The sequence below is a fragment of the Tetrao urogallus genome, assembly GCF_951394365.1.
Source record: "Tetrao urogallus genome assembly, chromosome: Z".
Classification (NCBI taxonomy): domain Eukaryota; kingdom Metazoa; phylum Chordata; class Aves; order Galliformes; family Phasianidae; genus Tetrao; species Tetrao urogallus.
The window spans coordinates 62,337,430-62,357,273 of record NC_136816.1 but is presented as its reverse complement, the minus strand read 5'-3'; the positions used below and the strand labels follow the sequence as shown (position 1 = coordinate 62,357,273).

Below are 19,844 nucleotides of genomic sequence, written 5' to 3'. Positions count from 1 at the left end.
TCACAGAATGTTAATATTGGTATACGCTGCAGTTACAGAAAATCAAAGTAAGATTTCCAGCAGAAGTAAAATCCCAAACTATGTGACATCATAACTAAGCTTCTAAGCTCCAGTAATATACAGCTTTTTTAAAAAAAGACTCATATTTTGAGGTACTGAATTATTATTTATGGAGAACTAAAATACAGTACATTGAATTTTACCTACAATTACTTCAATCAAATAGCATGTCTCACTACAAAGGAAAAATATGGCGATTTTAAACAGAACACAGACATTACTTTCATAGAATCATAGAATCATAGAATCATAGAATCACTAAGGTTGGAAAAGACCTAAAAGATCACCCAGTCCAACCGTTCACCTATTCCCAATAGCTCCTACTAAACCATGTCCCTCAACGCAACATCCAGTCTTTCCTTGAACACCCCCAGGGTCGGTGATTCCACCACCTCCCTGGGCAGTCCATTCCAGTGCCTGACCACCCTTTCTGAAAAGTAATACTTCCTCATGTCCAGCCTGAATTTCCCCTGGCGTAGCTTGAAACCATTCCCCCTGGTCCTATCACTAATGACACGAGAGAAGAGGCCGACCCCCAGCTCACTACAACCTCCCTTCAGGAAGTTATAGAGAGCAATGAGGTCTCCCCTGAGCCTCCTCTTCCCCAGGCTGAACATTCCCAGCTCCTTCAGCCTCTCCTCATATGGCCTGTGTTCCAGACCCCTCACCAGCTTCGTTGCCCTTCTTTGAACACGTTCCAGGGCCTCAATATCTTTCTTGCACTGAGGGGCCCAAAACTGGACACAGTACTCGAGGTGCGGCCTGACGAGTGCTGAATATAGGGGAACAATCACCTCTCTGCTCCTGCTTGCAACGCTGTTTCTGATGCAAGCCAGGATGCCATTGGCCTTCTTGGCCACCTGGGCACACTGTCGGCTCATGTTCAGCCGAGCATCAATCAATACCCCCAGGTCCATTTCCTCTACGCAGTCCTCCAGCCACACCGCCCCAAGCCTGTAGCGTCGCCTGGGGTTGTTGTGGCCGAAGTGCAGGACCCGGCATTTGGCCTTGTTGAAACTCATCCCATTGGCTCCAGCCCAGCTCTCCAGCCTGTCCAGATCCCTCTGTAGGGCGTCGCTACCCCCAGGCAGATCCACGCTTCCAGCCAATTTGGTGTCATCTGCGAATTTACTGAGGGTGCACTCGATGCCCTCATCGAGGTCATCTATAAAGATATTGAAGAGGACAGGCCCCAGCACCGACCCCTGCGGAACACCACTCACGACCGGTCGCCAGCTGGATTTGACTCCATTCACCACCACTCTCTGCGCCCGGCCCTCCAGCCAGCTCCTTACCCAGCCAAGAGTGTACCCATCCAAGCCTCTGACTGCCAGCTTCTGCAGGAGAATGCTGTGGGAGACAGTGTCAAAGGCTTTGCTGAAGTCTAGGTAGACCACATCAACAGCCTTTCCTTCATCCACCAGATGGGTCACTAGATCATAGAAGGAGATCAGGTTGGTCAAACAGGACCTGCCCTTCATGAACCCATGCTGGCTAGGCCTGATCCCCCGGTCACCCTGCACATGCCGCATGATCTCCCTCAAGACGATCTGCTCCATAACCTTCCCTGGCACCGAGGTCAGGCTGACAGGCCTGTAGTTCCCCGGATCCTCCTTACGACCTTTCTTATAAATGGGAGTCACATTGGCAAGCCTCCAGTCATCTGGGACCTCACCAGTCAACAAGGAGCGCTGACAGATGATGGAAAGCGGCTCGGCTATCACCTCCGCCAGTTCCCTCAGCACTCTTGGGTGGATCTCATCTGGCCCCATCAACTTGTGACAGTCCAGCTGGAGCAGTAGGTCTCTGACTGTTTCTTTCAGAATCGCAGGGGGGTTAGTGTGCTCCCCGGCCGAGATTACCAGGTCAGAGAGAGGGGTATCCTGAGGATAACTGGTCTGACTTTTAAAGACAGACGTAAAGAAGGCATTCAGAACCTCCGCCTTTTCCTTATCCTCAGTGGTCACATTCCCAGCCTCATCCAGCAAAGAGTGGATATTCTCCTTTGTCCTCCTCTTACTGTTAATGTATTTATAAAAGAGTTTCTTATTCCTTTTCACACCAGCAGCTAGGTTAAATTCAAGCTGGGCTTTTGCCTTTCTGATTTCACCTCTACACATCCTAACAACTTCCCTGTATTCATTTTGAGTGGCCTGTCCCTCTTTCCACAGGCGGTAGATTCTCTTTTTCTCCCGGAGCCTCAGGAATAGCTCCCTATTCATCCACGCCGGTCTTCTTCCCCGCCGGCTCATTTTGCAGCTCAGGGGGACTGCCTGCTCCTGCGCCCTTAAGACTTCCTTTTTGAAGAGCAACCAGCTCTCTTGGACCCCTTTGCTTGCTAGGACTGAATGCCAGGGGACTCCCCCTATTAGTCCCCTGAATTTCTTCACTGAAATGCCAAAGAAAGAAGAAATCAATGAAAACTGGATATATTAGGGAAGATTCTAGATACAAGACTTGATAGATCTTGCCAATTTTATTAACAAGATATGAAATTCCACAGCCCCCTTGAAGCACTAAAACTTCTCTCTTCAGATACGCTGCTAACCATCTGGGAGCTATACAGATTTGGCAAACTTTTGTACAGCTTGCTGAAGTTAGAAACTCATCTCATGATTACACTTCACTTTCTCAACAACACTTCTGGGAAAACAGGATCTCTTCTACTCCAAAACAAAATGATTATACCAAATTTGTTTTTTCATAAAAACATGTTCAATTGGAAGCTTCTGAATAAACAAACAAGCAGCAAAAAGTAGCAGTTGATACAAATTACCTATGAGAGATCACACAGGATCTAGAGTCCTATGGACAAGCTTGCCACAGCTGGTACTTGCCACGAATTGAGACAGGATGCATGCAGAACAGCATTGAAAACATGTGAAGATATTCTGAATAGATGTAGCAAATTCAGACAAAATGAGACAGGCCTACAGGAAAAGACACATCAGTGATGTGCTGTGTCAGCAGAAAAAAAAGAGGGAATAACACCTTGGAATTCTTAGGGACTTGGACGGACTCCTGCAATCAGGTGTTCTAGAAGGATGAGGACAAACATGGTTATAGGCAAGAGGAAAACAAGATTTCAAAAAAAAGAATATGGCTCCTTCTCAGGTACTTTCACCACATCACAGAAGATGAAGGTGACTGGCCTTCATCATTAAAAACATCAGCATTAAAAACATCAGCAACTTTAATCTAGCATTTGACAAAATCCAACAGACTTTGGTGGAAGCTAGAATAAAAGAACACTAGTCAGTAACTATACAGAGTACATAGAACAGGAAAGGGAGGGAAAGGTAAAGCAAAAAACAGCTGATCATAGGAATATACTTTCAAGGTAGGTGATGATGCAGTACTGCATGGTGGAAAATGAAGACTCGCAGAACAAATGAAGAAGGAACCTGACAAGTAAACTTCACAAAATTATTATGTGCTTAATTTTTTTTTTTTTAAATTGCAGATAAGTCTACATCAACAAATTGCTGCTCTACAGTGTAACTTGTTTATGGTAAATAATGTGCCCTGTATTACCTGTGATTGTCAAGGCGGCAAGTTAAGACTGCCTGCTTTACTACCTGATGGAGCTTCCAGAATTTTTTTGTTGATTTAACAGGCTTATTTCAGTATGGTCACACTAATTACTAGAGGTAAAGATGTACATGACAGCTCTTCAGTGGCCAGTGATCACATACAAGTCCTTACCATACAGTAGACAACAGATAAGTGTGAACAGGCTTTCTGTAACTGCCATGAAAGTAGGCAAAATATACTGAACTTAACACTGGAGAAAACTGCATGCACACAGCTGATGCTCGTGTTTTTAATGCATAGCTGTTCTCAAGAGCTCATATTCCTGCATTAGATCCCGTGATATCAAGCCACATGGTCCAAATACGAAAAAAGTCAGACCTGCACACCAAATTACACAACTCCACAAATACTTCAAAGAGATGCATCCTTCAAGAACTTCCAATGAAGACCAAATGTGAAACACCATTTCACTAAATGCCAAAAACAATTACCATCCATCACCACATTCAACTACAAAATGAGGTTTTCAATGTGTTCGAGCTCAATTTCTTAAGTTGTACTTCATCCACACACATACCTATGGACACTTCTTATTTCCTGTATTAGGCAACTAAAACTACTTTTGACAAAGAAAATCTATTACAACTAATATTGGAGATAAGTATTCCTGTAGTTAATACACAAAAGTGAAAATCATATAACCAAGATTCTGGTATCATCTCTGAAAGACACCCTCACTCATGTAGGAACACTTAATTTCCTCATACACAATATGAAAAAGCATTCTTTCATAAATGATCAGAAATCATTACTAACATGATTATTTTATTGTTCTGAGGCACAGGAATGGAACAAATGGCAATTATTTTAACAATTAATGACAAGTTACTGCAACAATCTGAACGCACTAGATAATAATGGAGGTAATCATTGTCTACACTTGACAATCTGTCACAAAATGTCTTTCACATTCTATATTTAAGTGTGAGGAGCCTGCTTCCTTTACCATATTTTATTCCCTTCTTGAAAATCTGGCAAATCATTATTTCACAATCAAACTCACTCAAATACTATACTGTTAAGAAGGCAAGCTAATTTGCAACACAAGCACAACATATCCAACAGCTAGTCAATTCTCTCCCCACTAAATGCTAACTACTACTATCAGTATGCAAAATTACACAGGGCTTTGTCCTCAATGAAGCCTTTGACAAGTATGCATGCCCATTTGCTGGTTTTTTTCTAGAACCATGAAATATATCAGTCCGTGATGAATACAGAATTACATGGCTGTCTGACAAGCAATCTGCTGAAGTAAGTAAGACCAAAGCACATATTTTTCTTAAAAAAAAAAAAAATCTTTATATTCAGCAGAAACTCAAACAAGTTGCTCACTACAAAATCCATGTTAAAAATGTCCATTACATACATAATTCCAGAAACTGGGAATTACGTAATTTTGTTTCTGGCTTTCCTCCAGAATCTCCTCAGGCCTGGTACTGATACTTCATAATTATGCCCTCAAATATGGATCAAACATAGAGCTTACTTTATCACATAACAGAAAAAAATTCTTAACTGCAATAAAATAACACAACTGAAGACTCTAAAGAGCTTCCATAATGTAGACAAGAACCAAACTCTCACCCCTCTTCTCCTGGCCACTCCTCCACTGTGCATCCTACAGCATCCTAGGCACTGGCTTCCTGCTAATCAAAAAGACCTGTTTATCTTCATGTGACCCCAAAAAATATTTCAATGAGCCCAAATAACTAACGTTATTTGACAAATTCAGGCTGATTTTAATAGATGTGCTAGCATTCAGAAATCCATAGTTCCACTTTGAAAATGAGAATGGTAAACAGCAGAAGATCTCCATTAACTTAGGCACCAGAACTGGTGGTTTTGCTGTTCCAGTTTTGTCATGAAAACCCCAAAACCCTACTGTCCGCCACATATCTTATTAACTGAAGAAACATTATCAGATAGACAGCAGTGACAGCGTTGCTGGTATGAATATACAATATACAGTATACAATTTACAATATACAATTTACAAAATACAAATACAATATACAATAATGAAAATATTACCACAGAAAAATATGCTACTGTAATGATAAACATTTAACCTTAAGGATTCAAAAAGAAATAAGCTATTTCTAGCTTAAACATCTCAAGGAACAACCTGCAATTTCTAGAATCTGTTTTGCAACCATCTACAAACATGGAATATTTCAGTAAATCCCAGCCTTGTAATTTAATATTGTATGATTAAAATCAAAATGGCATCACTGGTGGAGTCCCCCTCCCAGGAGGTATTTAAGAGATGTGTGAACATGGCAGTAAGGGACATGGTCTAGAGACAGGACTCAACAGGCCATGGTGATGGTTGCTCATCATGCTGAAAGTCTTTTCTGACTAGATGATTCTGTGACTTCATGGGTGACAGTTCCGCAGGAAGCCAAAATAAACAATGATAAATAGGAGCAGAAATTAGGTTGGCACGTGGAAATTCCAATTAAGAACAGGAATACAATGCAATACAACACCTGCTATTTCATAATTATTTCAGTAATAACAGGCCACAGTAACCTTGTAAGTTTTATAGTAGAAGGAATTGCACTGCTAAGGTAAATCCCATTAACTACTTTAGTATCTTTAAACAAAAACTGCAAATTAACACAAGTATCAGAACTTGAAATAGTTATAATACTTCTAAGATATTTTAAATATATTAGGTAATGAAGCAACATATTTTACTGCTAGACTGAAATCGTAACTACAAAGCTTCTGTTCCTCAAAACAGCTTCAACAGCACTTCCTCTAAAAGCAACAGGAAGAAGAATTTAGAAGAAAAACTCTTGTGCTGTATTTAAAGTAATAGTTGTATTCTGGGCTTAATTGTTATTTATTTGTTCAGATTATCCTTTAGAAACATAGCAGTAGATCTACAGTGATTGATGCCATCTGTTTACTTTTTAGTTCAATAGGCATTTAATTCTCCTAACCTTTCAAATACTTCTCTACAAACAATAGACAGCTCTATCTTCCACTCTTCACACTATGGTCCTACTGGCTCTTACAAATTAATCAGCAGAACTAGGACAAAGTCAAATGCTGCTCACCAAAAAAAAAGAACACACACAAAACAAACAAACAAACAAAAAACGAAAAAAAAACCAACAAGGTAAATAAAATAAAAGCATTTCTCTACCTTTCTCCTAAATGACCAATTACCAAATCAGTGTGGTTGAGGATGAGGTATCAGCCTCACTACAAGAAAGGCGGTGGATGAATCCAAAGGGCAATGAAGCTGGTGAAGGTTCTGGAGCACAAGTTTTAACAGGAAGCTGCTGAGGGAACCGAGATTGTTTAGATTGCAGGAGGCTCAGGAGAGACCTTATCATTCTCTACAGTTATCTGACAGGAATTGTAGCAATGGAGAGGAGAGGGGTCAGTCTCGTCTCACAGGTAACCAGTGATAGCACAAGAGGAAATGGTCTTAAGTTGCATCAGGAGCGATTCAGATTGAATATTAGGAAATATTTCTTCTAAGAAGGAGTGGTCAGGCACTGGCACAGGCTGCCCAGGGAGGTGGTGGAGTCACTGTGCCTGGTGGTATTCTAGAAAATTGTAGACATGGCACTGACTGACATGGTTAGTGGGCATGGTGATGGGTTAATGGCTGGACCAGATGATCTTAGAGGTCTTTTCCATCCTTAATGATTCTATGATTATACAGTGCAGATACACAAAAAGCAACAGCCTTTAGTCTGTTCTCATTCTGTACTGGGTAGATGCACTTCATCTAGATGATATGCCCTCATTACTTTGGTATGATTTATACCAAATAATGTAGTTCCCCTTATTTTCTTTTGTTTCTTCTGGACTCATTACGTTTGTTGATATCAGTATTACAGAGTAACAACTACTGAAGCTGCGTAAAAAAGCAGACACAAATGGATTAATGTAGGTGAAATGTGTAATTCTCCACAGCATTTTGAGATTTATAGAGGGCAATTATAATGTGTGATTCATGACAGTATCTGTAAATTAAGTAGGCAGGTACCCTTTAACTCTCCCAGTATAAATGAAAAGATTATACAGTACTGATATAAAATGACTATAATATCTCTCTACAGATAACAGCAAGTAAAAAATGCCAATTACCTGAAATAAGTGAAATATTATTTTGCAACAGTACACGTCGAAGGATATAACATGCACAAACATAATTGTATGTGAGCTGGGGCTATTGCCAATCAAAACCAAAGGAATGCATCAGAACTTTAAAATCTCACGATGGCCTGCAAATTTACACAAACATATAAATTTAAAATGAAAGTGTCAAGCAGAATGGGGACTCTCGCTACCAAAACCTCAGTCACCAGAAGTGGTGAGCCTAAAACTCATGAGGCCAAAATGTTTTGTAAAGAAGGGAGAAGAAGCAAGCTTAAATTGTGCTCCCATTCCCACAAGAGAATTGAAGTAACTTAAAATGCAGTATATTTCTAAGGATGAGCAACTTCACAAAAAGCTACAGATTCAGATTCATGACTTTTTTGGCAGTGTAATTTTGCACACATAATACTGCCTGTTGAGAGAACAGCAGCAAGAAACGTCTGAACTATCTCCTTCCATTTTTATCCCAGCACAACATAAGAAGAAAAATAAATTACTGAAGATTCAATAAAAGATTAATATTGCAAGTATTTTTATCTACACTGGTTACTGGTAGAAATATTTAAGTCATTTAGACCACAGTAACTTATGCTTCTGAAGCCTAACTTCTGAAATAATCTCTGTCTTCATTTTATGACTGAAATTCCATGCCCCACACCTAGAGGTGAACACATACAAAAGGAATATCTTCAGCCCCGACAATTAAAATACCCACAGATTTACAGTGTTACTTCAGACAAGGACATGACAGCAGACACCAATTTGCTTAGACCATTAACTAAAACATCTCTTTTCTTGTGAAGAAGTGAAGCAAGAAAAGCTTGATAACTTCAACCCTTATCTGGAGAAAGGACATCCTAATTACACTTTTATCTTCCTTACAGTTCATCCTAATTACACTTTTATAGTCCTTATAGCTCAATAGTTTTAAATATTAGATTGATTTCAATGATTAGATGAACATAATTAAGTCAGAGTGGCAAATGCTTTACCTTCTCTACAGATCTTTTTCATTTACTTAATGAAAGGTACCATCTACAAACTCAAAACATGAATGAATTCACTTCAGAATTATAAATATATTCACCCTGTTTCAGTGTTTTCTCTTTCAAGTTTTGCTCAGTATTCAGAATTCCAACTTCCCAGTTTCAATAAACAACCACAAAACTTAGGCACTTTTTGTTGGTGGGAGACTGCAAGGGTGGTCTCTGTGAGCAGAGCCCTTGTCCCTTGTCAGAGCAGAGCTAGCTTCATTGTTTCAAAGGGGACCCACTGCTGCCAGAGCTGAGCCACTGGATGTGCTCTTGGAGAGCAGATTGAAGGAAGGGAAAAACTGCTGTGCAACAGCAGCTGGGAGAGAGGAGTGAGAAAATGAGGGAGAGAAGCAGCTCTGCAGGCATCAAGGTCAGTGCAGGAGGTGCTCTAGGCGCAGAAAACTTGCAACATTTCAAATGAAACACCCAGGAAAACCAGTTGCATCAGTAATGCCAGGGAAAGCTGATATTTTAACAATCAGAACAGTTCAATCGTCAAACAACTTCAGTCAATTAAAAACACCTATGTCAACATCCAGATTCATTGAGGCAAGTTTATCACCATCATCACAGAAGCTAATTGCCAGAAAAATGAATGGTTGTATTAAAGCCTGCATACAAATACAAATTCCAACAAAGGAACCTGGGTAGCAGAACACCCTCCAGTAAGTTCATGCTATTTAACATACTTAATAGGTGTCTTCTATTTTTAACAGTAAAATAGGATGGCGAAACTAGTTGACTACAAACCATTATTCATTGCCCCCAAAATTCCCCGAAGAATGTTGTTTAAAAAAAAGTCTAAATCCATGAACCCTACTATGTCTTAAACAGCTCTTTTTTTGCTAAAGAGACAAAAAGACTGAGCCATGGTATAAAACATTAGCTATTTATTACCAGCTGGCAGGTCAAAGATAATGTTTTCTAAGACCTGCCATTTAGCTGCAGAAGTCATTAAAGTTCCAGAGATCAACATGAAAATATATCCAGTGCACACTAAGAATGGGAGGATTCAAAAAAATCATCAGTTTGAAATGGCTTCAAAAGAGCAAGCTTCAGTCTCTCATGGAAAGATTTCTAGGATTGTTACAGGGCACCAACTAGTGGCCAACAGAAAAAAAATGAGCAGAATATTATATGTGTGAGTCTTCGTTTGTGACTGAAACAGATGCGCTGATCATGCACCTTCAGCAAGCTCATGGATGACACTAAGCTAAGGGATACAGCTGACACATTTGGAGGGGATGCCAGCCAGGGTATCTTGAAAGACATGAGAGGTAGACCTCTGCAGACTTCATGAAGTTCAACGAGGCCACATGTAAAGCTGCGCAACTGGATCCACCTGGCACTCCCAAACATGCACACAGGATGGGCAATGAGCAGATATAGAAGTTCTGGGCAGTTGTGGTGAATGAAAAATTCAACAAGAGCCAACAACATATACTTGCAGCCCAGACAGTGAATTATATCTTGGGCTGTAATAAAAAAAAAGGTGATCAGAAGGGCGAGGGAAGAGATTCTTCTCCTCAACTTCGCTCCCATGAGATTCCACTTGCAGTAATGCTCCCCTTGAGGGCCTGAGCACAAGGAGCACCATGATCCTGCTGGGGCATGTCCAGGACAGGCAGGTGGACCACTTTTCCTGTGAAGACAGGTTGAGGCACCTAGGTTTGTTCAGCCTGGAGAAGGCACCAGGGAAGCTTCACTACAGCCGTTAAGCAGTACCTAAAGGGTACCTACAGAAAAGACAGGGAGGGGCTTTTTATCAGGCAGTGTAGTGATTCCACAAGGGAGTACAGGCTTTGAATTAGAAGAGTGCAGCTGTAGATTAAACATTCAGAACAAATTCTTCACTCGGAGGGCAGTAAGGCTGCTTGTGCACTGGTGCAGGCTGCTCAGAGAAGCTGTGGGTGCCCCATCCCAGGAGGTGTTCAAGGCCAGGCTTGATAGGGTCCTATACAACCTGATCTAGAGGCTGACAACTCTGCCCCTCTGTGGCTTTATAAACTAAACCTGAAATACAATGGTTAATTTTAACAAATGTAAGCATTATAACATTGCAACAGAAAGGCAGTTTTTGTATGCTTTTAAAATGTTGGCATTTTATTTTTGAGCAGGTGGTTTTGATTCTTTAATTTGATGCAACTTTTGATAAATTGAGCTTTTTATAACACAACTGACAATGACACTAAACATGATTTTAAAAGGACTGTCATCTTATGCTGACTCATAAAGACTCATACGGCTATCTAGTGAGAAAAGAACTCACAGAATATATCTATATCTCTAAGGGACTACAGACTACATGCAAGAAATTAATAATAAATTAATGCCGGGGCGGGGGGGGGGAGGGGCGGGGGAAGGAAAAAAAAGTCTGCTAGAATATGGATTAATTAGCACATCTTAAAATATTCTTTAAAATAAAACAATGGGTTAGAAAATTTCACTGAGAAATTCTTATGAAGTAATTCTCCTAGAAGAGTAAAGCATTTCATGGAAAGTAACTTATTAACTCGTCTGTTAGTGGCACTTTGAAAAAGCCTTGTTTAATCTGGTATTGCAAAAGCTAAACCAAAGATAGTATTGGTTGGTCTCATTTACATTAGCAACTGACAAAGAAACATCAATTATTTATTTTAATATTAGAAATTCTCCATAATCTCAGCCAGAATACTGTTTTCCAGCTGAAAGCATGATCTTCCAGCTTTAGAAGCAGAGACTTCTAATTTAATAGGGAAACAATAGCAGTAGAAATAAGAGACCAGAATTAACCTTTAGTTTTCAGAAATTATTGAAATATCAAATGCAAATCAACAAGAACATAAACCCAGTAGTGTCTATTTGTAAAAAATAAAAAATAATTCAGATAAGCATTTTCTGCAGTCCTTCGGGTTTAATGAGAAGAACTCTATCTCCACCTACTGGGCCACTAAAAACACGTTTATTTTTTAAAAAAAGGAGAAAGATTGCAAAGTTATCTAAACGGATATGCAGTTTAACTATATGAAAGATACTAGCATGACATTAGTACTCCTCTCCTTACTGTCAGCTTCAAAGCAGCCTACTTTACAGGATTTTTCATTCCATTATTTAGTCTCACCTGAGCTCTTAACTTTGAATCTTCCATTATTTAATCTCACCCAAATCTCAAACTTGGGTCCACATGCAGAGATTTGTGGTTAACATAAATTGCACTTGCAAACTGTTGTTTTTTTTTAAATATATTTAGGCAGAGCACAATTTTTTATACTTTCACGTAGTGAAGTATTCAAAAATACACATACCTATACAACAACCAACAAAAACTTTTTTTTTTTAAGAAAAAAAAAGATATCCCAGTGCATGGGGACACATCCATGGTAGTATCTCTGTTCGGATGATATGCAGGCATTCTAAGTTTTATGTAAAAAAGAATAATCTCTCTAAAACAGTCTCCACATTTCTCAACCACAGAGTATTCTGTTCCTCAAAAGTCTGTGCACATATGCCTGTTTTCCTCTGAATCTCTTCTTCCCAAAAATGCAAGGAGCAGACAACCGTGGACTTCTTCCACTTATTTATTTTCTTTCTGTTCTGACAGACCACTGTCTACTGATCGTAACTGTCTATCTACCAATCTTCTAGAATTGTCCTCTATGATGCAATAGACTGTGGGTGTCCAACCTTTTGGCTTGTCTGGGCTGCACTGAGTGAAGAGGAATTGTCTTGGCCTCAAGTAAGTTGCTTGGAAAGTAATGCCTACTCTATATTTCCATGGAAACTACAACAGATACAAAGAGCACAATAACACAGTTTGATTGAGCAAATTCTCACCTTTGCTTCATCCACACTTTCTTATCCTCAGTGGTCACATCCCTGCCACATCCAGTAAAGGATGGAGATTCTTCTTTGCCCTCCTCTTACTGTTAATATATTTGTTAATAAATAATAATAATAAAATTGTTCCCCTTTATTATAGTGGTCAGGTTGAATCCAAGAGGAGCTTTTGCCTACTTACTTTTCTCCCTACTTATCCTTGCCATTTCTTTGTAGTCTCTCTGAGCTGCCTATCCCTTCTTCTACAGGAGGTAGACTCTCTGTTTCTCCTGGACCCTCAGGAAAGTTCCCTGTTAATCTACATCAGTCTTCTTCCCCTCTAGCTCATCCTGTGGCACAAGGTAAAGCCTGCTCCTGCCCCTTTAAGACTTCCTTCTTGAGGAGCATCTAGCCTTCCCGGGCCCCTTCAGGACTGACTCCCACGGGACCCCCCCTACCAGCACCCTGAAGGAACAGTTCCATGTTCTCCCCCCGACGTCCAAGGCAGCAGCTTTGCTGCCCCCCACCAACCTTCACCAAAAATCAACAACTCTACCATTTTGTGGTCACACTGCCCAACACAGCTCCCAACCTTCACATCTCCCACCACTCCTTCCATTTCTGAGCAGCAGGTTTAGCAGGGCACCTCCCCGGTAGACTCTCACAGCTGTGACAAGAAATTATCTTCCACTTATTCCACATTCTAAAAAAAACCTCCCACACTGCTTATTCTGTGCTGTATGGTACTTCCAATACGTATCAGGGAAGTTGCATTTCCCCTTGAAAACAAGGGCTGGAAATTGCACAACTTCTGCCAGCTATTTGTAGAAAGGCTCATCTGTTTCCTCATCCTTGTTAGGCAGTCTGTAACAGACTCCCCACCAGAAAGTCTGCCTTGTTGACTATCCCCCTGATCCTTATCCATAAAGACTCAACTCTATCATACCCAGCCCCAACTTCTAATCACAGTCACACCACCTCCCCTCCTTCCTTGCCTATTCCTTCTGAAGAGCTCATAGCCATCCATTGTATCACTCCAGTCATGGGAGCAATCTCATCATGTTTCAGATTTGCCTACTGAACAATGGCTTCAAGCTCCTCCTGTTTGTTGCCCATGCTGAATGCACTGGTGCAGATGCACGTCAGCCAAGCCCCCTGCCTCACTCCCAGTGCCCTCTCATAGTTAACCCCATAGATAACCTGGGGTCATCTCTAATGAGCCTGGTTTTAACCCCCTCCCCCCTTCGTATCTAGTTTAAAAAGCCCCAGCAGCGAGCTCTGTCAGCTCCTGGGCTAGGATCCCCTTCTTCCTTTGAGACAGCAGAGAACCATCCACAGCGATCAGGCCAGGTGCAGACCACGGTGCCCCATGGTGAAAGAAAGAGCAAAATTCCTGCAACCACGCTAGTCTTTCAGCCACATATTAATGAGATGGGTTTTCCTGGTCCTCTCAGTATCCCTTGTTGCCAATGAAGGCATAGAGGAAAATACCATCTCTGCTCCTGCTCCACCATATAACATCTCCAATGCCCTTCAGTCTCTTGATAGCTGTCAGGATTCTCTCAGCAACTTCATCATTGCCAGCCTGAAATATGAGTAAGGGACATCAATCAGAGGGGTGAACCAGAACAGGGAGCCTCCTAGGAATGTCCCTGCCCCAGGGAGGCAGCACAATTCAGTATATCTTCTGGCTGACACAGGGGGGCTCTCTGTTCCTCTATAAAGGGTGTTGCCGAGGATAATTACCCTTCTTTCCTTCTTGGCAGAAGGAAAGCCATGCAGACAACCACCTCACCCTAGCCAACCTTTTGGGTGGAGCTCCCACTGCATTCTCCTCATCTCTCCCTCAAGTTCCAGAGCCTCAAACATATTACATAGTGGCACCCAGAGAATCAAAGTAGGCAGCGACAGCTTGCCTGCGATTGCCACCTGTTTCCATTCCTCCTGATTTTTTAGGTCCCATTCCACTGCCAAATGGTGACAAGACATGAGGTTCACCATAGTTTGGGGGTTATTACTCCAGTGGCTTTGTCCCAGGTATGACTGGAAGTTACTCCAGCTTGCACTCCCTGATGCTTCTTAATCTCAACTTCTCCATGAGCTCTGACTCATACTGAGCAGATCATCCATCTGTTCACACCTCACGCAAGTGGTATCCCTGCCATACTTTACTGGTAGCAACAGGATCAGGTAGCCCCTGCAGCCATGCTCCTGAACAGACACATTTTTGAGAAGGCTCAAAAATACATGGATCAGGAGAAAAATACATTCTCCTCACCAACATATCTTCTGTATCTTTCCCAGGCTTTTAACAAGTCTAATCCACATGTGGGTATAGTAGACAAGTGCTTCCCAGGCAGCTGTCATAAAAGCTCAAATGTTTAGCTGGTGACAGCTTCCTTCTCCCATTCACCTGTGCCTCTCCTGAGTTTTCTAAAGGTAAAGAGGAGGCTGTACAAGTTTTTTTCTAGCTGTATGTTATTGCCTGCCCCCAGAGAAGACTCACTTTGCAAGCACAAGTCAGTTTGATCTCAGACTGAAATATGCTGGGGAAGTAATACCATCACTACTGTGGTTATCCTTTACCAGAAGCTACCTGGCCTACCCAGGCTTAAAAGCAGTGAGCACTATTCCATACAAGCAATACCGGATCTACTTGTAAAACTCTATCACATTAGAATAACAGAGTAACTTGAGTAGGAAGGAACCAGTAAGGATCAATGAGTTCAACTTCTGGCTCCACAAAGGACCACCCAAAAATCAGACCAAATTTGAGAGCTCTGTCCAGGCACTTTTAAACTCTGGCAAGCTTGGTGACATAACCACCTCACTGGGGAGGCTGTTCCAGTGTCTGACCACGTTAGTGGTGAAGAACCTTCTCCTCATATCCAATCAGAACCTGCCCTGTTGCAGCTTCATACTGTTAATATACTAATTTTACTGTGCACTGTAGTTTCTTTTCAGTAAGAAATGAACATATTACTTTCCACTCTTTTTTAAATTTAGTCTCTGCTTCTTTATCAAATATGTTTCCCCTCAGGATCCCCTCTGTCTCTTCATCTCACAAGCAACATCAGCTAAGATACCATCTTGGTTTCCCATTAGCTTTCAGTCTTTTGATTATCTACAACTGAATCAATACCACTCCTTTACCTGAATGCTGCACCACCCAACTCAAATGTTTAACTGCTACTACACTATTTCAGAAAACCATTTGCATTTAGTTTTTTATTTTTACACAAGTTTCTTTATGTTGTACAAAATGTTTAGTAAGAAAAAAATATCCCATGTGAGTCTAACAGAGTCACTTTCCACCACACAGAATAAACATAACTTCACAAACTGCTTCCTTGTAATGGTATGTCAACTTATGCCACTTTTTTAAGCAGTAAAAGCTTCCCACTGAGAGCTTAGCTTTAAACCTGTGTGAAACTTTTTTTAAAAAGAGGTCTGCTTGAAAGTTACGTACACCAACAATACCATACTGCTGTAATTGCCTAAACTCTACAGAACACGAGAAAGTTGCTGATGATAGTAATGCCCCTTCAAGTATAAAGATTACAGTGTTAAGTACAGAACTTCTGCTGAGCCTCAGATATAAGTGCAAGCACAAAAGATAGTGAAAAATCTTCTGAAAACAACATTTTAATTTCTTATTACTTGTTTTCCATACTTCTTATAGACCACTCAGCTTGTATTGGTGGTTGCTGTAAACTCTCTGTCAAGATACAGGTCTCACTAAATTCACAAGTTAAACCACACTGCTAGAATGGACTGAGTTCATGTACTGTTCTCTAATGAATGTTAAAATGAAAGTTTCAGGACAAAACTCAACCCCTCAGAATAATTAGCAGCACCAAGAATTACCTGTTCCTACGCTGTTCTCTCTGAATGCCTCAGCCATCCTTTTTCAGACTGACAGGTATAGCTTACCAGAAGACAAGTATTTACTGACTTCTTGTGAAATTACTTCTGTCAGGAAGCAATTCCAGATCACTGTAGATCTGCAGCAATGAATAAACACAGACGTCCATGCAGCCACATGGACACAGCACAACTACAGCCAGAACTCAGGTATCAAGTATTCCGATGTTTTTAAGGGAACTATTATTAAACTGTGTTTTTCTCTCCTCTAGAGAAGGTCTAACCAAACTATGGAGTTTTGAAACACAATTTATAGTGTCTCATTCTGCTTCTGTTCATCCTCCACTCCAAAGTTACTTCCTGCTTGAAGTGTATCAGGAACAATTTATGAAATACTCTTTCACACAGAATCACAGAATGGTCAGGTTGGAAGGGACTTCAAGCATCATCAAGCTCCAACACCCCTGCCACACGCAGGGCCACCAACCTCCACATTTAATGCTAGACAAGGCTGCCCTAGCCCCCATCCAATCTGGCCTTGAACAGCTCCAGGGACGGAGCATCCACAACCTCTCTGGGCAGCCTATGCCAGCACCTCACCAGCACTCTCTCTGTAAATCTCCAACCTAAATCTCCTCAAATTAAAACCATTTCCCCTTGTCCTGCTGTTATCTACCCTTTCAAAGAGTTGATTCCCCTCCTGTTTGCAGGCTCCCTTTAGGTACTGAAAGGCTGCAATGAGGTCACCCCGCAGCCTTCTTTTCTCCAGGCTGAACAAGCCCAGCTCCCTCCGCCTGTCTTCATAGGGGAGGATTTTTTTTTCAAAAACATCCTGTTTGAAACCTTATTGAGTACTACTATCAGGAAACACACACAGTGTCTACTTGAACCTGATCTGCCACAAGAATTAGATAAATAACAGCACATTAATTGCTGTGCACTATTTCCCTATTTCCTTAGTCACTGTGTACGTATAAACGCGCTTATTCTTTGTAACATTAAAGTGAGATTACAACACATTTACAAGACAGGAGAGCTCCCTGAGCAGCTGAAGCATTGTCTACAGTATGACTTACCTCACAATATTCCATCTGCCCTCTGAAATTTCAGATGCAATCAGTCATCTCTCCCCATCATTTCGTGTTAAGCAAACACACCGATATGAGACTCGAATGCAGACTTTGCAGCAGCCAACATCAACAAACAGAAATAAACCTACTCAACATCAAACCATAGACGCAAAATTTAAAAACAAGCAATCGATCTATTTTTCAAACATGAGAAGCATGAATGCAGCAACTAATACTCAGTGTTTAGAAAAAGGATTAAAATAAGACCCAGCACTTACTGAGTCAAAGAAAGACTAGAATAACATCAGTACCTCCTATTTTCAGCCAAACTTGCCCCCTCGTCTTTCAGCTGTTTGCTCTTCTTTATGCAGTCTTCGAGGAGAACTTCCTTTCTTCTCTTCGTAGCATGCACCCAGTCCTCATCTTCATCACCACCCGGACCCTTCTCATCCGCAGCCTCTGCTTCAAACTGCTGGGAAGTGGCTCTAGAGACCTTCTCGCCGATCCTTCTCTTCCAGCCAAAAGATGCCATCGGGAGAACTAGAGAAAAACAGATTTCAGCGATTAGGTGCGCTAGGTTCAAGGCGTGCAGAGAAACAAAAGCAGCTCGCTCATCTCGACCCTCAGAGCAATAACACGAAGCAGAGCACCCTTCATCCATACAGATCCTGCCCAGCAGCTTCACGTCGGTCGCCAGCGAGGCGTTCCGCACCAAGGCCAGGCAACAGCACCAAGCGAGGCACGCCCCAGGCCCAGCCGCTACGCCGAGCTCCCCGAGGAGCCGCACAGCCCGGACACCGCCAAGAGCGCTGCCCGCCGGGCCCGCCCCGCAACCACAGCCCGCTACCTGCGGCCCGCGCCACCTCCCAGCCCGATGCACCTCTGACCCGCCGGGAAGCGGAAGGGCGGAGCGGCAGCGGCTCGGCCGCGGGCGGAGGGCGACGGGGAACGACGAGAGCGCGCCCGACCGCGGGGAGGGGCGGAGCCGTGGCGGCGGGTTCCGTGCGCCCAGGCGCCGAGCGGCCCGGAGTGACGGCAGCGCGGCCGTCCGTTCGTTCAACTGCGGGGCGGTACGGAGCGCTCGGAGTAGCGCTCGTAGGCTCACGGCAGTCCACAGCGCCGCACCCGGCGCCGGGCCGAACGCGGGCGGTGTGTCGCAGCTGCTATTGCGCTGCCCCTTCCGGCAACGCTAAGTTACCGTCCCGTCCCCTCCCAGCTGCCGAGGCGGCAGCCTCTTCATCGTGACAGTACAGAGCAGCACGAGACAGCACACGCCTCCAAACGTGATGGTTAAGTGCTTTGTTTTTACTTGAAGCTTCTGAAAGTATAAAAAGTCAACACAGTTTAAACAAGCATTTTTGCATTTATTACTTTGTCAGAAAAAAAGAAAAAAAACATAGGAAGTAGGCACATCTTTATTAAAGAATAGGACTTCATATCTTACAATGGTAATCAACTGGTAAAATAACACTTCCAATTTTGTAGTTAACACTCATAACAAGACATATGAAATTTGCTTTGTTGCTTTTAGCATTATGCATCAATTTATACTTTTTTTTTTTTAGTTCATTACCTACTGAGCTCAGAGATAACCAGGTTTATCCATGCTTCCATAAAGTTAGAACAAACAGGAAAAATAATTCAGCACACTCCAACTAAATATGCTTTGGATTACAGAGTGACATACTCAACCAATTTGTTTATTTGCATCAATTACATCCTTACACTCCTGGCATTTTTCTCAGCGACGTTCAGTCTCAGCCTGATGGGATGCTAAAAAAGGTCTTCAAGCTCAGTAGGAACATCTGAAGAAAGCAGTTTCAAAGTAAAGATCTACAAAGCCTAAGAAAGTGATATGACAAACAACTGCACTGGATTCAAATAGGTTGTCAGTCCCATCCTCCCTCCCCAAACCTGTATTAAAAAAAACCCCTCTGTTCTATCACAAAACCTTTGGCCATCAAAACTGTTGCGTTATACCAACAAAATTCACCTCATTCAGACAAGACAAAGTAAAAACCATGGCTGCCTTAAACCACAGGAGAGCCAAAAAAAAGTGTATAAAAATTAAAAGCTGTTTGCACCTTTACATCTTGCAATGGTGATCAGCATTACAAATCTACAAACCAGGAGCAGATACCATTTGTAAATAGTTAAGCATAGGCAAGAAACAGTTTCAGTGATCCCAAACCAATTCCAGATGAGGAATTACTGCAACAAAAAAAGTCTGTGCGTTTGTTATACTTGTACAAGTGCAATATTTAAGTTTCAAAACAAAAGGATAACAAACTGAGCACACCTA

The 19,844-nt window shown here is 41.9% G+C and overlaps 1 protein-coding gene across 1 annotated transcript in view; it reads right to left on the bottom strand.

The window, feature by feature from the left end:
* Positions 1-18,074, bottom strand: part of TTC33 (tetratricopeptide repeat domain 33) — a gene marked incomplete at both ends in the record, with an annotated part of 40,542 nt that extends 22,468 nt beyond the window's left edge. Inside the window, one exon of the mRNA XM_079548506.1 lies at positions 17,854-18,074. Within this exon, the coding sequence (XP_079404632.1) occupies positions 17,854-18,074 (221 nt within the window). The remainder of the gene's footprint in view (positions 1-17,853) is intronic.
* Between the last annotated feature and the right edge of the window lie 1,770 nt (positions 18,075-19,844).